Here is a 20,241-nt window from a genome sequence, read left to right as displayed (position 1 = left end):
CAAAATCCACCTTGGCCGAATATCATCCCCATGACATAGCAAAAATTTGAACCATGGGCTAATTAGAACTCAAGCTAGCAACTAAAAACATGCATGAATCTCATGGCACAACCTCAAACATACCTTAATCTAGACACAAGTATGGCCAAACCTCCTCCTAATCCTCTTCCAAACCAAGCATGAAGCAAGAACTCCTTCCTTCTTCCTTAGAATTTTCGGCTCAAAGAAATGAAAAAGGATGAACAACAATTTTTTTTCTTTTTTCTTCAACTCACGACAAAAATGGGGGGTAACACTCACACATTCTTTCTTTTTTTTTCTTTTCCATTTCTTTATTACCCATACTCATTAATTTATTTTTTTCCTCCCATGATGCACCAACATAACATGTCTATGACATGTTTTGCCCATAATCCTTTGTCATGGCCGGCCACTATCAATTAGGGGGGAAATTTGACATGCAAGCCCTCCCTTTTGATTACATGCACTATTAGGTCCTTATAGATTAGCCTATCACATTTCAAAAGTGTCACACAAGTCCTACTAACTGAATTCACATGCAATCGACTAAATCGAAGCTTGAAATTTTCGCACATTCATAATTACATATTCTAGACAATAAATATTACGTTCAAACATTTCGGTGACTCGGTTTAGCGGTCCCGAAACCACTTCCCGACTAGGGTCAATTTTGGGCTGTCAAAACTCTCCCCCACTTAAGAAATTTTCGTCCTCGAAAATCTTACCGGTAAATAGGTTTGGGTATCGCTCTTTCATAGAGTTCTCGGGTTCCCAAGTAGCTTCTTCTATCCCGTGTTTGAGCCATAACACTTTCACTAGCGGAACCCTCTTGCTTCGCAACTCTTTCACTTCACGTGTTAAGATACGAATCGGTTCTTCCTCATAACTCATATTGGCTTGAATTTCAACCTCTGATGGACTAATTACGTGCGACGGATCAGATCTATAACGTCGAACCATCGAAACATGAAAGCCGTCGTGAATCTTTTCGAGTTCAGGGGGCAAAATCAAATGATACGCAACTGGACCAACTCATTCGGAGATTTCGTATGGCCCAATGAATCCCGGGCTCAACTTACCCTTACGGCCAAATCTGAGTATCTTTTTCCAAGGCGAAACTTTAAGAAACACTTTATCTCCCACCTGATATTCAATGTCTTTTCGTTTCAAATCCGCGTACGATTTCTGACGATCTGTGGCCGCCTTCGGACTTTCACGGATTACCTTTACTTCTCATTCAGCATCTTTAATCAAATCAACTCGAAAATTTTCCTTTCACCGAGCTCGGTCCAAAAAATGGTGTACGGCATTTACGACCGTACAAAGCCTCGTAAGGTGCCATCTTAATACTTGATTGAAAACTATTGTTGTAAGCGAATTCAATCAAAGGTAAATACCGTTCCCATGAACCACTAAACTCGAGGATGCAACATCTCAACATATCCTCAAGTATCTGAATTATCCGCTCAGATTGACCATCGGTTTGGGGGTGAAAAGCGGTGCTAAAATGCAACTTGGTGCCCAAAGCTTCTTGTAATTTCTTCCAAAATCGTGAGGTGAATCTCGGATCTCTATCCGACACGATAGAAATAGGTACCCCTTGTAATCTCACAATCTGAGAAACATACAATTTATCTAATTTATCCATTGAAAAATCTGCGCGTACGGGGATAAAGTGAGCCGACTTAGTCAATCTATCAACAACGACCCATATCGCATCTTTCTTACTTGCCGACACTGACAACCCAGATACAAAATCCATCGTTACTCGATTCCATTTCCATTCAGGTATCATGATCGGTTGGAGTAAACCCGTAGGCACTTGATGTTCCGCTTTCACTTGTTGACATATTAAACATCTCGAAACAAAGTCGGAGATGTCTCGTTTCATACCATGCCACCAAAACCGACGTTTCAAATCGTTGTACATCTTCGTACTCCCCGGGTGAATTGACATTCGGCTACAATGGGCTTCGTTTAGAATCATTGAAATGAGTTCCGAATTCCTTGGAACACACAAACGACTTCTGAACCTCAAACAATCATCATCATCAATTTGAAACTCCGATTCCTTGTTCAGAACACACTCAGCCTGTTTTGCAACCAACTCATCGTCGACTTTCTGAGCTTCACGAATTTGATGAATCAATAATGGTTTGGCCTTTAATTTGGCTATTAACACATTGTCAAGTAGAATAGACAAGTGTACATTCATCGCTCGTAAAGCAAACAGTGATTTTCGGCTTAAGGCGTCCGCAACCACATTAGCCTTTCCCGGGTGATAATCAATGACCAGCTCATAATCTTTCAACAACTCAAGCCAACGCCTTTGTCGTAGATTCAAGTCTCTTTGAGTCATCAAATATTTAAGACTTTTGTGATCCGAAAATACATGGCACTTCTCACCAAATAAGTAATGTCGCCATATTTTCAAGGCGAATACGATGGCAGCTAATTCGAGATCATGGGTCGGATAATTTTTCTCATGTGGCTTTAATTGTCTCGACGCATAGGCCACAACTCAACCTTCTTGCATCAATACGCAACCTAACCCAAGTAGGGAGGCGTCACTATAGATGACAAACTCTTTACCTAATTCGGGCTGCACTAAAATTGGAGCTTCCGTCAAATAAGTTTTCAGTTGATCAAAACTTTTCTGACATTTTTCCGTCCATTCGAACTTAACATCTTTTTGAAGTAGCTTCTTCATGGGTGTGGCTATCATCGAGAATCCTTTTACAAACCGTCGGTAGTAACCGCAAGTCCCAAAAAGCTCGAACCTCAAGAATATTTCTGAGGCTTCCAGTTAAGTATGGCTGAAATTTTGCTCGGTCGACTCGAATACCCGATCAGATACCACATGACCCAAGAAGCTAACCTCTCTTAACCGAACTCACACTTGCTGAACTTAGCATATAACGCTTATCCCGTAAAATTTGCAACACTAATCTCGGTGTTCAAGATGTTCGGTCTCATCTCCGAATAGACCAAGATGTCGTCAATGAACACAACTACGAACCGGTCCAAATACTATCTGAAGATCCGATTCATCAAATCCATAAATACCACAGGGGCATTAGTGAGCCCGAACGGCATCACTAAGAACTCGTAGTGACCGTACCTCATTTTGAAAGTAGTTTTGGGTACATCCGAATCTCGAATCCAAGAATCGATAATAACCCGATCTCAAATCTATCTTTGAAAACACCGAGGCTCCTTTAGTTGATCAAACAAATCATCAATACGCTGTAACGGATATTTATTCTTTATCATCACTTTATTCGGTGACGATAGTCAATGCACAACCTTATGGTTCCGTCCTTCTTTTCACAAACAATCTTTGGTGCACCCCAAGGTGAGAAACTTGGTCGAGCGAAACCTTTGTCCATCAATTCTTGCAAGCGAGCTTTCAACTCTTTTAACTCGGTTGGTGCCATACGACACGGAGCTATCAAAATCGGCGTAGTCCGGTACAAGCTCAATACCAAACTCTATCTCCCGAGCAGTGGCAAACCCAGTAATTCTTGGGAAAAACATCCGGTATTCACAAACCACCCAAGCAGATTCGGTTTTATTTCTAACTCCTTATCATCAAGTACATACGCAAGGTATGCTTTGCACCCTTTCTTACATATTTCGGGCCAACATTGATGATATTACATTGGCAACCCTTTAAGTCCGTAGACTCAACTCGGATCATCTCGTTATTTGCGCACCTCAAATCCATAGTCTTGCTTTTGCAATTCACAACCGCATCATGCACGGTCAACCAATCCAAACCAAGAATAACATCAAATTCATCAAACGGCGAAGCATCAAGTCCGTAAAAACAGAACCTCGAATTACTAGGGACATTTCTTACACACTTTGTCGACAAGCACGAACGACCCAAGGATTTGACACCGAATTACGAACTCAAGAGACTCAATAGGTAAAGTCTTCTTTGGATGCTAAGGTTTCACATATATAAGAATGAGTAGAACCGAGGTCAATCAAAGCAATCACATTAGTATCAAAGAGAGTGAAAGTACAGTAATAACATCCGGCGAGGAAGCATCCTCGCGCTGGCAGATTGCATAAGCCCTAGCAGAGCGCGAGTCTCGGATCTGGTCGTAGCCTCTCTAGATCCTCTCGACCACCACTAGCATTGCCCATATTTCTAGATGGTCTACCTCGGCGATGGTAGCGCCGGCTTCCCACTCGATTTACATTCATTCAGCAACCTCGGGCAATCTTTAATGAAGTGGTCAACTGATCCGCACTTGTAACAGGAGCGATCATAGAATCTACAACTTCCAGAATGCCATTTTCCACAATGCTGACACTCCGTTCTGTCTCGACGTTCATTCCCAACACTGGCGACCGAAGTGCCTCGTGTACCCACAGGGTCGATCACGATCTCGTCTAAAAGGCCGAAGTGCCTCTAGACCGCCCACATCATCACGAAATTTCTTCGATGCTGTTGAAGAGACTTTCCGAGGATCTTTTACGAAACTCTCCGGTTCCCAAATCAACTTTTGTTTTTCTTTTCTAAGCTCTTGACTTTACAAGCTCGCTCGACAAGTACTACGAACTCTCGTATTTCAAGAATGCCAACGAATATTTTTATATCTTCATTCGCCCATCCTCGAAGCGTTTACACATGATAGCCTCGGACGAAATACATTCCGGCGTATCTACTAATTCTAACAAATTTTCGCTCGAATCGATGGCGACATAGAACCTTGCTTAAGCTCAAGAAATTCCTTCCGTTTTTGATCAACAAATCTCTGACTGATATACTTTTTCCGAAACTTAGTTTGGAAAAACTCCCATGTTACTTGCTCTCGGGGCACAACAGAAGTCAGAGTACTCCACCAATAGTAGGCAGAATCGCGTAGCAAGGAGATAGTACACTTTAGGCGTTCATCGGGTGTACAAGATAGCTCATCGAGTACCCGGATAGTGTTGTCCAACCAAAATTCAGCTTGCTCGGCATCGTCGCTATCCGTAGCTTTAAATTCAGTAGCCCCATGTTTTCGGATTATGTCAACTGGGGGCTTATTTGACCTTATTTGGTCAGTTACCGGAGGCATTGTAGGTGCAGGGGTTGTGTTTGTTGGGAATGGAGGTTGTGGAATAGCCGTATTAGTTCGAATGTATTGGTTGAACCAATCATTCATCACGCTATAGAAAGCTTGTCTAGCTTCATCATTCGGATTACTAGCATTAGGTTGAGAGTCCGCCGGCGCTGTCCCTTGCGCGGGAGCAGGCGCTACACTCTCAAGATCATCTGCTACCGCTCAGTCGGGATCGGGATCCATCACTATAAATAAACACATTTGCAATTGTCAGAAATCACCACACTATCAAATAATCACATAAAATGGCATGTATAGCTAGACCCAAACGCATTATGGTAGTCCTAGAATCGACTAAACCGTAGCTCTGATACCAATAAAATTGTAACACCCGTGCCCGAGTCCGTCATCGAGTCGAGCACGAAGTGCTAATGATGAAATATATTTATTTTCACGGTCCATTTAAAATTTCCAGCCGGTGGCTAACGTGTCCTTGTCACCTTAAAAATCATATATTGAGTTCCACAACTCGAAAATCAGTTTCGTGATTTTTACCTGAAACTAGACTCATATATGCATCTAAAAATGTTTTTCTAGAATTTTTGGTTGGGCCAATTAGTACAGTTTATTAGTTAAAGTCTCCCATGTTACAGGGATCGACTACACTGACCTTCGTACATTACAACTTGGATATCTCCCTGTACAGGGCTTCAATACTGATGCCGTTTGTTTCTATAGAAACTAGACTCAAAGTGGAATCTATACATATATGTAATGACTCCTAATTATCTCTGGTTAATTTACAATGAATTTCCAAAGTCGGAACAGGGAATCCAAAAACCGTTCTGGCCCTGTCTCGCCAAAACTTCAATATCTCTTAACATACTGTTCATATGATCGTTTCATTACTTTCCTATGAAAATAGATTCATCAAGGTTCATTTACACAATTTATTCACTATTTAATTCCATTCCTACTATTTTTAGTGATTTTTCACATCCACATCACTGCAGCTATCAACCTCTGTCTTTAAGGTAGATTTTACCTACTTCATAATTTCCTTGATTCAACTAGCCCTTTTAGCATACATGGCACAAAAGATGATCACGGTTAACCATTCCAAGGGCTAATCGATTCCAAACATTTCCACATCTCTTAATGAACAACATACAAAATGATTATGATACCATGCCAAAGTGTATATAAGCCATTTTCGCATGGCTATCCAAATTTATACAAAATCAAAGGGTCTATGACCAACAAACGAAAGAGTAGTCCTATACATGCCATTTCAATGTTCAACCAAAATTTGTACCAAAAGGGGGCTTTGATAGTGTGGGAGACTTTGACTTCCAAAAATCCCGAGTCCGATAGCTGACGAGCCAAAATCTATAAAACAGAGAACAAAGAAACGGAGTAAGCAATTTATGCTTAGTAAGTTTTGAGCAAGGGATTCCAGCACAACAAAAGTATAGCATTCATATAGCTAAACTGATAATTTTATATGCACACATTCTCAATATCATACGTACTTCACATTACCAACCCTTATGTTCATACACAAAAGATCAACTTAGCCAAAGGCCGGTAGCTCGTTTATCAACTGAGTGAATACTTATTTGTAAGGGCTCAACTAATTCAAAGCACATACGAAACATACCTCATTGCTGGAATTTTGCAAGCGTATTAACTGAAATTTTTACAGCAAGATTGCTCATTCCCGAATCACGTACCTTCGGATTTTATCCGGTTATAGCGACTCGCTCAAAAGCCTTCGGGACATAGCCCGGTTATAATAGCTCGCACAAATGCCTTCGGGACTTAACCCGGATTTGGGAACTTGCACAAATGCCTTCGGATCTTAGTCCGAATATGGTCACTTAGCACAAAGCCTTCGGGACTTAGCGCAGACATCATTCGAATAACCATGCACATTTAACACTAAATCATGACACATTCGTATTTCATTTTCATTAGCAAAACTCAAACACAAGACACTTATCACACTTGCAAATTTCGGCTCAATATCCACACACAAAGAGCATGATTTCGATTTGCTTAAAACATGATCTAATCAAATCATAATTTAAGCTCTATTACGCAAGAACTTACCTCGGATGTTGTCGAACGATTTCGATGGCTATTCGACCACTTTTTCCTTCCCTTTATCGGATTTAGATCCCCTTTGCTCTTGAGCTTAATTAAATAAATAAATCGATTTAATCATTTGAGCATCGAAAAGAGGAACACAAGGCACTTAGCCCACATTTATACATTAGACATTAAAGTCACATACATGTGAAATCATGCATCAACTCAAGATATTAACCCACACTCCCTTGTTAGCCGATTGTCCTAACCAAGATAAAGGCATCAATATGCTTGCCTCTAACCGAATGCATGCACACCAATCCATCTCATGTGGCCGAATATGCATGTTGATGTTGAGGCCAATTACATATTTAATACCACACATAAATGGCATACATTTTACTAACTAATGCATTACATATTGTAGCTCAATACGCATCTATCATTTACTTCATAACCGAAACATCATCATGAGTAAATATATACCTTGAGATAGTATATATGTCATACCAATACATCATGTGCAAACATATATACATATAGGTGCAAGGGCCGAATCTCAAGTTGATTATAACCAAATATAAACATATATCCAAAACACAAATCTTACCTACCATGCAATAAGCATAAATCATACTTATGGATATACCATGGCCGAATACATCACAACACCATACCATTTCAATTTTGGTCATGGTTAAACAAAGAACTTAATGTCTCACTCAAAAATGCTAAAAAGAAAATCCAAGAGTCCTCAATCCACCATCACATGTATCATTATCAAGCTTCATATTTAGCATGCAATGGCATTAACACAAAATCCACCTTGGCGAATATCATCCCCATGACATAGCAAAGATTTGAACCATGGGCTAATTAGAACTCAAGCTAGCAACTAAAAACATGCATGAATCTCATGGCACAACCTCAAACATACCTTAATCTAGACACAAGTATGGCCAAACCTCCTCCTAATCCTCTTCCAAACCAAGCATGAAGCAAGAACTCCTTCCTTCTTCCTTAGAATTTTCGGCTCAAAGAAATGAAAAGGATGAATAACAATTTTTTTCTTTTTCTTCAACTCACGGCAAAAATGGGGGTAACACTCACACATTCTTTCTTTTTTTTTCTTTTTCATTTCTTTATTACCCATACTCATTAATTTATTTTTTCCTCCCATGATGCACCAACATAACATGTCTATGACATGTTTTGCCCATAATCCTTTGTCATGGCGGCCACTATCAATTAGGGGGAAATTTGACATGCAAGTCCTCCCTTTTGATTACATGCACTATTAGGTCCTTATAGATTAGCCTATCACATTTCAAAAGTGTCACACAAGTCCTACTAACTGAATTCACATGCAATCGACTAAATCGAAGCTTGAAATTTTCGCACATTCATAATTACATATTCTAGACAATAAATATTACGTTCAAACATTTCGGTGACTCGATTTAGCGGTCCCGAAACCACTTCCCGACTAGGGTCAATTTTGGGCTGTCACACACTATCTCCTCTCTCTCTCTCTCTCTCTCTCTCTCTCTCTCTCTCTCTCTCTCTCTCTCTCTCTCTCTCTCTCTTCTTACACTCTTACTTTCTTACACTCTTGCTATGGCTTTATTACTTGTAATTTATATATAGTTTTTGTATATGACCATTAGTTTCAATACATGCATTTAGTAATTAATGTGTATCTAGTGCATACATACATTTTAGATAAATAAATTCATGCATGTTAATTAAATGACTACTAGATTCCTTAGATTCATCCATTCTAAACACATCCATTGAATGACAATATTGACACCTGTATCGTGAGCTTGAAAGTCATATCTACATCAATCAAGGAGCTTCCTACAAGATACAAAACCTCCAAGCAAGACCATACTTTCTGTTGAGGGTCTAAGACCCACTCCCCTCAATGATTATCATTGTAACAAGTTTGCTTGTATAAAAGGAAATTGTTAGTTTAAGAATAATAATAAAGCTAGTTTTGTAGAATAGGAAAATAGGAAAGCTTACTTTTTGTAGCTCATTTTGAAGCAATTGCTTATGAAAACATTGTTTGGTTTGTTGACAATGGTTGTTCTCTTCACAAGTCTAGAGCGATGCTGTCCTTCAAAGAGCTTGATGAATAAAAAGAAGAAAATTCAAGTGGGAGATAATAAGTAAATACTGATTGAATGTCAAGGTATGAAGGCTATTTCAACTTGTAATGACAAAATAAAGCTTATACAAAATGTTTTGTTTTGCTCTTAATCTAGCACACAGTTTTCTACTTCTTATTGATTGCTATTTGAACAAGTTAAAGTTATGTCTTAATCTGAATGCGGATAGTATTTCTCTTTTGCATTTTTCTATAGTTTTGAAAAATCCAAACATCTTAGAGATAGATAAAAAGATAGGAATTTTATCATTGAATGTTGGGGGATTGATGAATGTGAATCTTTTATGTTATTTTATGATGAGAAGTGTGTTATTAAGAATAGAGAAACAAGTAGAGTTATAGCAAATGTTTAGATGACAAAAAGAAAAAGAAAAAAAAAAAGATTTTTCCTTTAAAGGTTTCTAAAATTGAAGGTGCTTTGAGTGTTATTCAAAAGAGTAAAACCGAGTCTAAGTTATGGCATTTGCATTATGGACACTTAAAAGGAATGGATTGAGGTTGTTGAGCCAAAATGAAATGATCATTTGAGTTAGTTTCTCATTGCTTTGAGAAAGTGTTGGAAAAAAGTGATTTTGAAAATTGTTGTCTAAAATTTAAGTCATTAGAATTGTTGTTCGAAGTTATTTTGAGAAATAAAATTTTTATTTTAAATATGATATTGTGAAGTAAAAATATCCATTTAAATAATGTTCAAATTTGTTAATATTATAATATTTTAGTAAGAATATAAAAAATAATTTATCGTAACTCATTATTAATATTTTAATATATGAAATACAAATTTTAAATATTTGTGCGAATAATATTAATTACTTGTAATATTTAATTTGAATATAAATCTATATGTTAAATGTTATTCGTTATAATTTTAATTATATAATGTTAGATATTTGAAATAAATTTCAATAGAAAATAATTATAATATTACAGAAAATATTTAAGTTATAAATAAGGGTTAAAATTATCATTTTGGCTCAAAAGTGTTTTTCAATGCAAAAGTAATTTTACTATTAGATTCAAAAGTACTTTTCAAAAATACTTTTAACTTCAAAATTGTCTATTTAATATTGCTTATGAAAACACTTTTGGTTCTAAGAACAATTTTGAAAAGCAATAAGAAATAAAAGCCTTAGTTTGCTGTAAAACCTACAATTTTCTCTTTTATTGGAAAGAAAAACTAAAATGAATTCTAAAATTAAAAGATTAAACGGTTTTCCATGTAAAAATCCAAGTTTTTGCATATAAAACCTAAGTAATTTCCTTTACTAAAAATTAAAATTAATTCTTTAAAAAATAAAAGAAAAAGAAAAGATAAAATGAATAATTGAAATGAACGCTTACTAAAGTTGAGTGACTAAAATGAGTATACGATAATATTGAATTAATGGTGAGTGACTTTTTCAATGTCCAAAATGAAAACTTATAAAAAAAATGGGGGGTTTTAGTGATGAATTTTTTCTTTTAGTTTCTTTTCCGCTATTTTGATTTACAGATAGTTGCCTGGCTCAAGTAATTGGAAAAAAGATTGTGCAATTGTGTCTTGGGTGGCTTTAGGTTCCGGAGTGGGATTTGGGCAAAAAGACCTTGTGGGTTTGATTATTTGGAAGCCTTTGGCATGCAGGCAAGAGCAAAAGTGTTGCCATGCCATGCCATGGACGACACTGCATCACTTTTCATTTGGTTTAGTGAGAAAAAAGCTAAACGGATATTAAGCTTAATACAAATCCTTTGTTACTAATGAATTCTCTACCATTGACCACCACATTTTGGAGCATAAGGATTTTTATTCAAGACGTACAAAAACAAACCATCTCTTGCCCTTTTTACTACAAATTTTCACATTAATTTTACCGTCCTTTTGGTTTAATAAAGATAAGAGAAAAGACAGTCTTTGAAATTGTACTCAAAACGACAGCACATTAGAGCTCCCTCTGGTTTTTCTTCTTTTCCTACGATCATCAGTAATAGTGGCAGCATAAAAGTCTTTGCCTTAACATTGCTCTCTTTATTATTTCATATCAAAACCATCTATAATTTTTGTCCCAAACGCAAGTATGGATGGTTTTAAAACCTTAAAAAGATCTATGCCACACATTTTCCCATAAATGAAACAAACATGCCATAACCATTTCAATTGCCTTGTTCATTTGAAACCCCAACATCTTTTGCAGGTGTCTCTGCAAATTTCCATGAAGCTTTCTTCATGCTATCGTAGTTCCGATCGCCTGCGACCTCTTCAATCGGGACAGCATCTCTGATTTCTTTCAAGTCATCGGCAGTGAGTTTCACTCTCAACGAGTCAATATTCTGATCCAGGTTCTTAATCTTTGTTGTTCCTACGAAAATTGGAAGCAATATTCAATGCATATATGGATATGAGTATGAGAATATGATCTTCCGAATAATGGTATCATATCATATTCTAAGGGACCCTTGGTTACATCTTGTTTGGTTCCCTCATTTAACTATAAGATGATTGATAGCTAATGGAGACAATAAAAAGAAAGCCTCTCACCAGGAATCGGTACAACATCGTCCCCTTGCTGGAGAACCCATGCTAGTGCCAGTTGAGCCGGAGTGCATTGACGCTTCTTTGCCTGATCTTCGATTCGAATGTAAAAGTTCTTGTTCTTCTTCAAGTTGTCTCCTTGAAACCGGGGATGTGAAGCCTTATAATCAAAGAACAAAGTTGTCTGTCATTAGCAGAACAAGCAATCCTTAACTTGTTAAAGAAATGGAAATGAATCCAGTACCAAGAAAGTTCCTGCAGATAAACTGTCCACTACTGCTCTACCACCGAAGAATCCTCGACCAAGGGGGCTATAAGGAACTATTCCAATACCAAGATCCCTGTTAGGTAAATCCATCATATACTGGAATATATACATATATATACACATCAGAATCTGGACTTTTATCTTCAAAACCTAACCTGCAAAGAGGAACAATCTCATCCTCAATATCACGAGTCCAGAGCGACCACTCCATTTGAACTGCTGTGATCGGATGAACAGCATGCGCTCTCCGTATTGTATCGGGACTGGATTCAGATAATCCGATGTATTTGATTTTTCCCTCTTCAACCAGTTTCTTAAGTTCACCCATCTGCATTTTTAACAACAATGTGGTTTTAATAAAATAAAGTAGATCAGTTCCTCAACCACATAGCATAAGGAAAGAAGAGATTTACTCACGGTTTCTTCTATAGGTACCGACGTGTCCACCCGATGCTGATAATAGAGATCGATGTAATCGACATCAAGACGCTTCAAGCTCGCCTCGCAGCACGCCCGGACATACTCGGGACTACCTTTCACAATCATACCAGTCGGTGCCATCCCTGCAATACCGAACTTGGTGGCTAGTTGAATTTTTTCTCTTGGTAATTGTTTCAAGGCCTGAAAGTGGTATAAACTTGTCTTTAGTTCGCATTTATGTAAACTACAGCTTCTTGATTATGTTATATTACATTTTATAAACAATCAGAAACAAAACTGACCTTGCCAACCAAAACTTCATTGGTATGCGCTCCATAAACATCAGCAGTGTCAAAGAAAGTGATTCCTTTAGCAAAGGCGTGATTAATGATTGATATGATTTCATCCTCAGAGAGAGGTGAGTTGTAGATTCCAGTTAAACCCATGCATCCAAAACCCAACTTGGAAACCTGTTTAAAGAAAACGAAAAAAAAAAAAAAAACATGTCCCAGTTCGTGTAACAACATACAGGTCTCAAAACATCTTGGTTGGACCCATGATCTGTGTCACTGTTAGTCATTAAGTTTGGGAAATTTGGTTCATTCAGTTATGGCATCCAACAGATCTAAATCGGAATACTAATATTTGCAACACCAACTACCACTTCCATCATATCATTAGAAAAAAACCTACTTTTGATAAAGCCAACGGCTTTCAAATAAAACCCATTCGATAAAAATCAGTAATTTCTCAAATCTGCATTACACGGTTTACTTATGAGTGCCAGAAAGTTGAAAACTTTGGACAAGCATTACAACATATATAAGATTGGGTTTTAATCCAACAAACTGAAATGAGAAAAATAAAAATAAAGAAAACCATACCTCAAGTCCTTGGGTGCCCAGTTTGACTGTGGGGATTTGTAACAAGCAACCTGGTTGCGCCATGTCTGAATAATCTCTGCTCCAACTTCTGTGTTCTGTTTTTGTTATTAAAAAGTGAAATTGGTTGGGAATGGAAGTAGTTGAGTTAAGAGGTAGCTGTGGGATGATTGAAACTGAAGAGAAAATGGCACTGTCTCTAACTGAACGTCAAAACGTTGTCCAATTGTAGCTTCCTACTTGGCAGTTACATTTTTTATTTTTCACTCGAAAGAAAGAAGAAAAGAAACGAAAAATCACTGTATCATGTCTCTAACTGGACGTCAAAACGTTGTCCAATTGTAGCTTCCTACTTGGCAGTTAACATTTTTTATTTTTCACTCGAAAGAAAAAAGAAAAGAAACGAAAAATCACTGTATCAGCCGAGAATCGAACCCGGGTCTGTACTATGGCAGGGACCTATTCTACCACTAGCCCACTGGTGCATCGTGTTTGCCAAGGGACTATATCACTTTTAGATCTGGTTTCGTAATACATACTATATACTCAAATTTAGCCTTTTATCATTTACATATTTTGTTCATTATTATTTTTTAAAGTTAAATTTAGCCCTCAACCCTTTAATAGAGGAAAAATTAATCATTAACCTTTTGAAATGAGTCTAATTATTTTCTTTAATTAAAATACTAATTGAAAAGTTAAATTTTAAATATGACAATTCACATGGCAATTCATATGTATTTTATGCTATTTTTAAAATTTTATAAACTTTATTTTTAATTTTAAATATTTCTATAATTTTTAAATTATTTATTAACGTAATATATAAGACAAATAATATTATATCAATATGAAGTATTTGTAAATTGTTATACTAGTTATCACTCAACATCGTTAAGAAATTAATATTTTAATTTACATTTTTGTTAAAAAGACAATTTAAATCATTTTGCAGATAAAAATTAGATTAATAAAAATGATGTAACAGAATACTATTTACTCAGTGTACGCTCAAAGCAATGGATATATAAGAAAATCTGAGAAAGGTAGTCGACATTGAGGTTTTATTTATATTTTGTTAAAGTGAACTCATTGTATTTGTGCTTTCAATTTAATATGATACATAATAACTTGGTTAATGTTTGGGAACTTATATTTTATTATATAGATTTAGGGTATGTTTGGTTGGCATGAATAACTAAACGGTTCCTGACTGATTCAGTGATAAGCAAGTATTCCTTAGTTTGGTTCACTGAATCCTTCATTCAACGAATTCCCATTCATTCCCCATTCCATCTTCTCTCGTAATAGCCATTCCCCACCAGAACCAAAGAATAGCAATGCAGAACCTCCACCAAATAAAATAAAAAAAACATAACCTTCCATTCTTGTCCTTCACCACTCTCCCTCAGCAAACATTTCAAGCCACCACACCCCATCCATATCTCCTCGTTCAAGGATGAGCTATTAATCTGTAATTTCACCAAGAAAAAGAAAATAGAGATAGGAGAGATGAGGAAATCGTTCAAGGATTCTCTCAAGGCTCTTGAAGCTAACATTCATTTCACCAATACCCTGTAATTTCTTCTTTCTTTTCCTTTCCCTATAATTTCTTCTTCTTTTCCTCTTCCTTGATTTTTTGTAGATGAACATCATGATTTTTTTTTCTTTTTGTAGATAGCAAGGGATTTCAATTTCAGGTTGGGATTGTATCTACAAAGACTACAATATTTTTCTATTCGCTAATTGCTCTATCAATGCATCAGTGATTTCCCTTTGGATTTTTCTCTTGATTTGGGGTTTCTTTTGTTTTGGTAAGCTTAAATTTTCATTTTATCTTTTTTTTTTGTTTGTTTTGTGTTTGTGCGTTCATAGCAATTTGTTAAAGCTTTGCTGCTAATTAACTTCCTTTTTCCTTGCAGGTGTTCTTATTTCAAAAGGTTACAGTGTAATGTTGCTGGAAAGCCCGCAGTGGTCACTCGTGGATTGTACCCTGTTGAAACCAACTTTAATTATTGGTAAATCAAGTATGCATCTGCAATGTGTTTTTGACCTCTTGAATTTCTTGTTTAAGTAAGAGCAGCAATTAAGGTGAAGGCATAATGTGTAAATCGATTTTTTCCGCTCTAATTCATGTGGATATTCTAGACTTAGTTATAATGGTTCGGTGCTTTTAAGTTTTTTTTTCTTCTTTTATGGAAAGAGTTAACTGGCTGTTCCATATATGAACTTGGTTCTAGCCTTTTAGTCAATTGCAAAATATAAAATAAAAGGGCAGTTTGCTTGGTGATTTAGTTTCTACTGGTGTCTCTTTGATGCAAAACTGAGTCTAGTATGCTATAATTTGATCTCTCTTTGCAAGATGCAGATGCTCTACTTTATGATCAAGAGCATTTTTTTTCTCTTTGAATGTTGAAATTGATTTACTTAGATCTATAGTTTATTTCTTGGTCAAAGTTCTCTAGTTCATACAATCAGAGATTCTGGGTTTCAATGAATTTTTATGAGCTGTTGACATAGCAGTAAAAGTTTTCAATCCTTAAATTTAACTCTTTAAAAGATTCTTATTGAAAAATATATAAAACCTTTTAAAGACCGAGTTTTTCAGCATCTCTAATCGTTAAAACAAAGAATAAGACAAAAAATAACTTTTTAAAAGAATTCTTACATTTAGAAGTGAAAGCACAGGGGCTTGTTTATATATGAAGTTCTATGTTGTTTCTGTACCATGGTCCAATGGTAATATTCAAAAGATTGAACTATCCCATCTTATCTTATAAGATCTAGTGCATAGTTGATGCATATTATTATACAATCAAGCATATTATTTTGCCCTTTTAGGTGATTTGTTGTTTATGATTGATTTCATAGCTATATAATTGTTGTTCAAAAGATCTTATCAATTATTAGTTCTTTGCTTCCAAATCTGGCCTCTAGTTTTTTGTTATCTAATGACACTTATATCTGTTAACTTTTAAAGTTTATAAAAAAATGATGTGAAGTTTTACTGGTTAAGGGCAAGGACTAAACATAGGATTAGGAATCTTAGGTGAGCTATTAAGCTGTCACGGTCGTTGGGTGAGTTGTGTTTTTATTTCCAATCGAGCATTTATCATATGTCCTTGTTTTAAGCTTCTAAAATCTAAGCAGTAGAAGGAGCTTAAGTGGGATTTCAGGTGCGAGGCAAGGTGTTAGCAAGATGGAGAGATCAAGGTATTGTTCTTGAACATGATACAAGGTTGGTGCTTCTTAGGTGATAACTTCGAGTACCAGAGAAGAAACTTAATTCCTAGTGCTTTCCACTATTGATATGGTTATATAGAGTGACACTCGTAGGAAGGTTGGAAAATGCTTTTGTTTCAGAGGAAGAAAAAATTGACGATTACCTTTTCAAGATTGTACTAGTTAGTGATTCAGCTGTTGGGATATCGAATTTACTTGCAAGATTTGATAGGAATGAATTCTACCCAAATTCAAAGTCAACCATAGGAGTAGAGTTTCAAACTCAGAAGTTAGATATAAATGGGAACGAAGTTAAGGCACAGATGTGGATAATGCTTACAAGAATCGAATGGATATACCTTAACATATGTTCGTATCTGAATTAGGTTCATCAAGCAGGATTGAGAGGTGATAAGATCGATGTTGTTGTTAAGGTAAGTCCCTTGAAAATAATTTTAAAACTTCATATGTCTATGTGATTTTGACCATTCACGTTTATGGCAGGTGCAAGATTCGAGAATCCGGGATCTTATGATGACCGACATCCGTAACTTGCAAGCATTTGCACTATACATTCAGAAGAATGATGTCAAATTTTATCTGTTTCCTGTTACCAAGGAAATAGAAAAGAAGGTATCTGTATTCACACTGATGTTCCTTGCAAAACACATTTATTCTTCTTTTATGTACTTTTCAGATTTATGTAAATTGAGAGTCGTTTCACTTGGATTTGGATTTCTTTTTTCTTCTGCATGTCGTTAATTATTTATCCTTTGTGTTGTCAAGATCAGATATGAGTTTGACTTTCTAAGAGAAGCCAATGCTATGGAGAGAATTTGCTATTTCTTATATGAGAATAACATAAAGAACTATAGTTTTTGATTAACATAAAATGAGGAATGGCTTTTGAGACATAGGGATTGCGGATCTCAGCTCCTTTTGTATTTATATCGAGAATAACATAAAGAACTATGAGTTTTTGAAAAACATAAAATTAAGGACTATGGTTTTTGAATAACAAAAGACTATGAGTTTTGATTTTTATTTCACATATGAAAAGAACTAATGTTATTAAAATTTAGTAATTTTATGTAAAATTTGAAATTTTTATTTCACCAAAAGATTGCTATAAATAATTAATTTATTAAAGAGTATACCTTATAATTAAATGTTGTTATCATGTTATTATAAAGGATAAAATAAAAATAAAAAGTATGTTTTCTATTAAAATTGACTATTAAAATAAAATGTCATTAGAGGATTATCATATCATATGTTAAACTCATTTTTATATTGGTGATTGTGACCTAAGAGAACAGGTGAGAGGCTAGATTAAAGCAAATATATTAGGCATTGAAATATTTTTAATAATAATTTTATATTAAAATTATTATTAAATATTATTAATAATTATATTAAGAATGATATTAAATTATATATTATTTTATTAAATTGTATTTAATAATAATTATGCTAAACTATGATTAAATTATTTATTTTATTTTTATTAAAATATATTGAATAGTAATCTTATTAAAATTTAATAACAATAATCATCTATCTATAAAAATTACGCTAAGGGTACTTTGGTCATTTAAGCCTTTTTCCTTATACTATTACAACATTTATTCCATTCAACCAAACACATGAATTCTATTACAGCTCTATTCAATTCCATTCAATCAAACAATTGAATTCTTGATTATAGCTCTATTCCATTACAATTCTATTCAATTGCAGCCCTATTCCATTCAATGAACCAAACGCATCGTTAGATTCAAAGGTGTAGATTAAATAGTAAATTTTAAAATATAATAAATTTTAGATAATTATTAGTAATAAATTTTGTATTTTTAAAATAATTTTAGATTTAATAAATTTATGTTTTATACCTTTCAAATATATATTATACTAATTTGTACATTTGCACAATGTATAGTTATTTTTATATGTTAATTTTATATATTTTTTTGATATTATATATTTTTTGCATTCATTAATGTTTTGAAATTTTAATTTAATTGAAAAATAATACTAAAATATTTAATTAATTTAGAATCAGAATATTTAACATTAAAACAATATAACAATTCATTAATTTATTATATTTTAAATATTATTTTGATAGGTTATTTATTATATATATCTATATTAATTTAGTTTATTGTTAATTTGTTTTAAGAATGATTATTTACATTAAACATCAATTTATAGAAGTAATTACCTTAAATAAAGAGATAAGTAAGTGATAAGTAACTACTTATCTATTCATTTTATTCAATATTTTTTTGTTTGAAAATTTTGTATTAATTAATTTTTATAAGGTTAAAAAGCCTAATAAAAAATCTCTTGAAAAATTTTCAATTTAATTTCTTTATTTTAATCTATTTAAAAATTTATAATACAATAGGGTAAATTACACTTGCAGTCACCCACCTATTGAAATTTTCTTTTTTGGTCATTAATCGTTAAATGGCTAATGGAAAGATGACGTAGAAGCTTCTAAAATTGACATAATAACAACTTTAACCCTTAAAATTTATACATTGTGTCAAATTAATCTTGATTCTAAAAAATTTAACCTTCAACCTTGATTCTTTCATCTGGTTTTAGAAGAGATCGTAATCAAGGGCGAGAAGACTAATCTTAGACTCATTGACTCTACTAGTACCTTGATGAGTAACTTCAAGTTTATCTCATATCTCATTAACATTATCGCATAAGGAGACTCTATTGTATTTATTGGGACCAAGGGCACAAAATAAAGTTTGCATAGCTTTAGTATTTAGTTACACCATCTTGATACCAACTTCATCTCATTCATCTTCCTCCTTGGTGACAATTACAACTTAACTCTTTTCTTTGGAATGAATGGCCCATTTGTGATCACCCTCTATACTTCATAATCATTTGCTTGGATGAATAGCTTCATTCTTGTCCTCCAAAAAGAATAGTTGGTGCCATTGAATAAAGGAGACCTCATGGTAAAATGACCTTCACCCAACATAGTTAAATTTTGCTCCAAGGCCATTAAACAAATTTCTTAGTTTCTTGCTTCCATCTTGAGCTTCTTGTGGATCTTTTCTCCTGGTAGTAATATCATCTCTAGAGTTCTAGCTCTGATATCAATTTCTAAACTCAATATACACCAAGAAAGAGGGTGAATTGGTATTTTAAAATTTTAAATAAAATATGGAAAATAACTTATACATGCATGGATGGGGTGAAATTTATTAAATTTCATTCACTGAAACTGTCAATTTTTAAGTTTGAGAAATCAGCAGACTTGTGACAACTTTTTGGATGGGGTTCTAGCATTTTTGGGTTGAGATGTCTCATGGCGTTTGAAGATCTATCGCTTAGCTTCAAGACGCATTTCAAAGCACTTAATTTTGAGTTCGGGAGCTCAAGTTATAACCGTTTTAGTGAAAACTGTACGAGCAGAATTTTTGGACAGGATTTTTACGGAAATTATGAGTTTCAAACTTTTAATTCGAGTTTAAATCATATTAGTTTTGGTTTTTAAGCTTAATTTTTATTATATATGAGCTCAATATTATATTTATTAGTTTTTATTATCTTATTATTTATTTATT

The 20,241-nt window shown here is 34.6% G+C and overlaps 1 protein-coding gene across 1 annotated transcript; it reads right to left on the bottom strand.

Annotated features, from left to right (window-relative positions):
* Window positions 1-11,329: 11,329 nt before the first annotated feature.
* LOC108461193 (probable aldo-keto reductase 1) lies at window positions 11,330-13,765 on the bottom strand. The gene is made up of 7 exons (XM_017760941.2): window positions 13,427-13,765; window positions 12,845-13,012; window positions 12,540-12,743; window positions 12,278-12,450; window positions 12,099-12,195; window positions 11,861-12,014; window positions 11,330-11,681 (listed from the first exon to the last, which is right to left on the bottom strand). The coding sequence occupies exons 1-7, from the start codon at window positions 13,487-13,489 to the stop codon at window positions 11,476-11,478; spliced, it is 1,065 nt and encodes a 354-aa protein (XP_017616430.1). The 5' UTR covers window positions 13,490-13,765; the 3' UTR covers window positions 11,330-11,475.
* Window positions 13,766-20,241: the final 6,476 nt, after the last annotated feature.

Source organism: Gossypium arboreum, chromosome 13 (assembly GCF_025698485.1).
Source record: "Gossypium arboreum isolate Shixiya-1 chromosome 13, ASM2569848v2, whole genome shotgun sequence".
In the NCBI taxonomy this organism is placed as follows: Eukaryota; Viridiplantae; Streptophyta; class Magnoliopsida; order Malvales; family Malvaceae; genus Gossypium; species Gossypium arboreum.
Note: the sequence above shows the minus strand (reverse complement) of the source record. Positions and strands in the feature narration are given on the sequence as shown.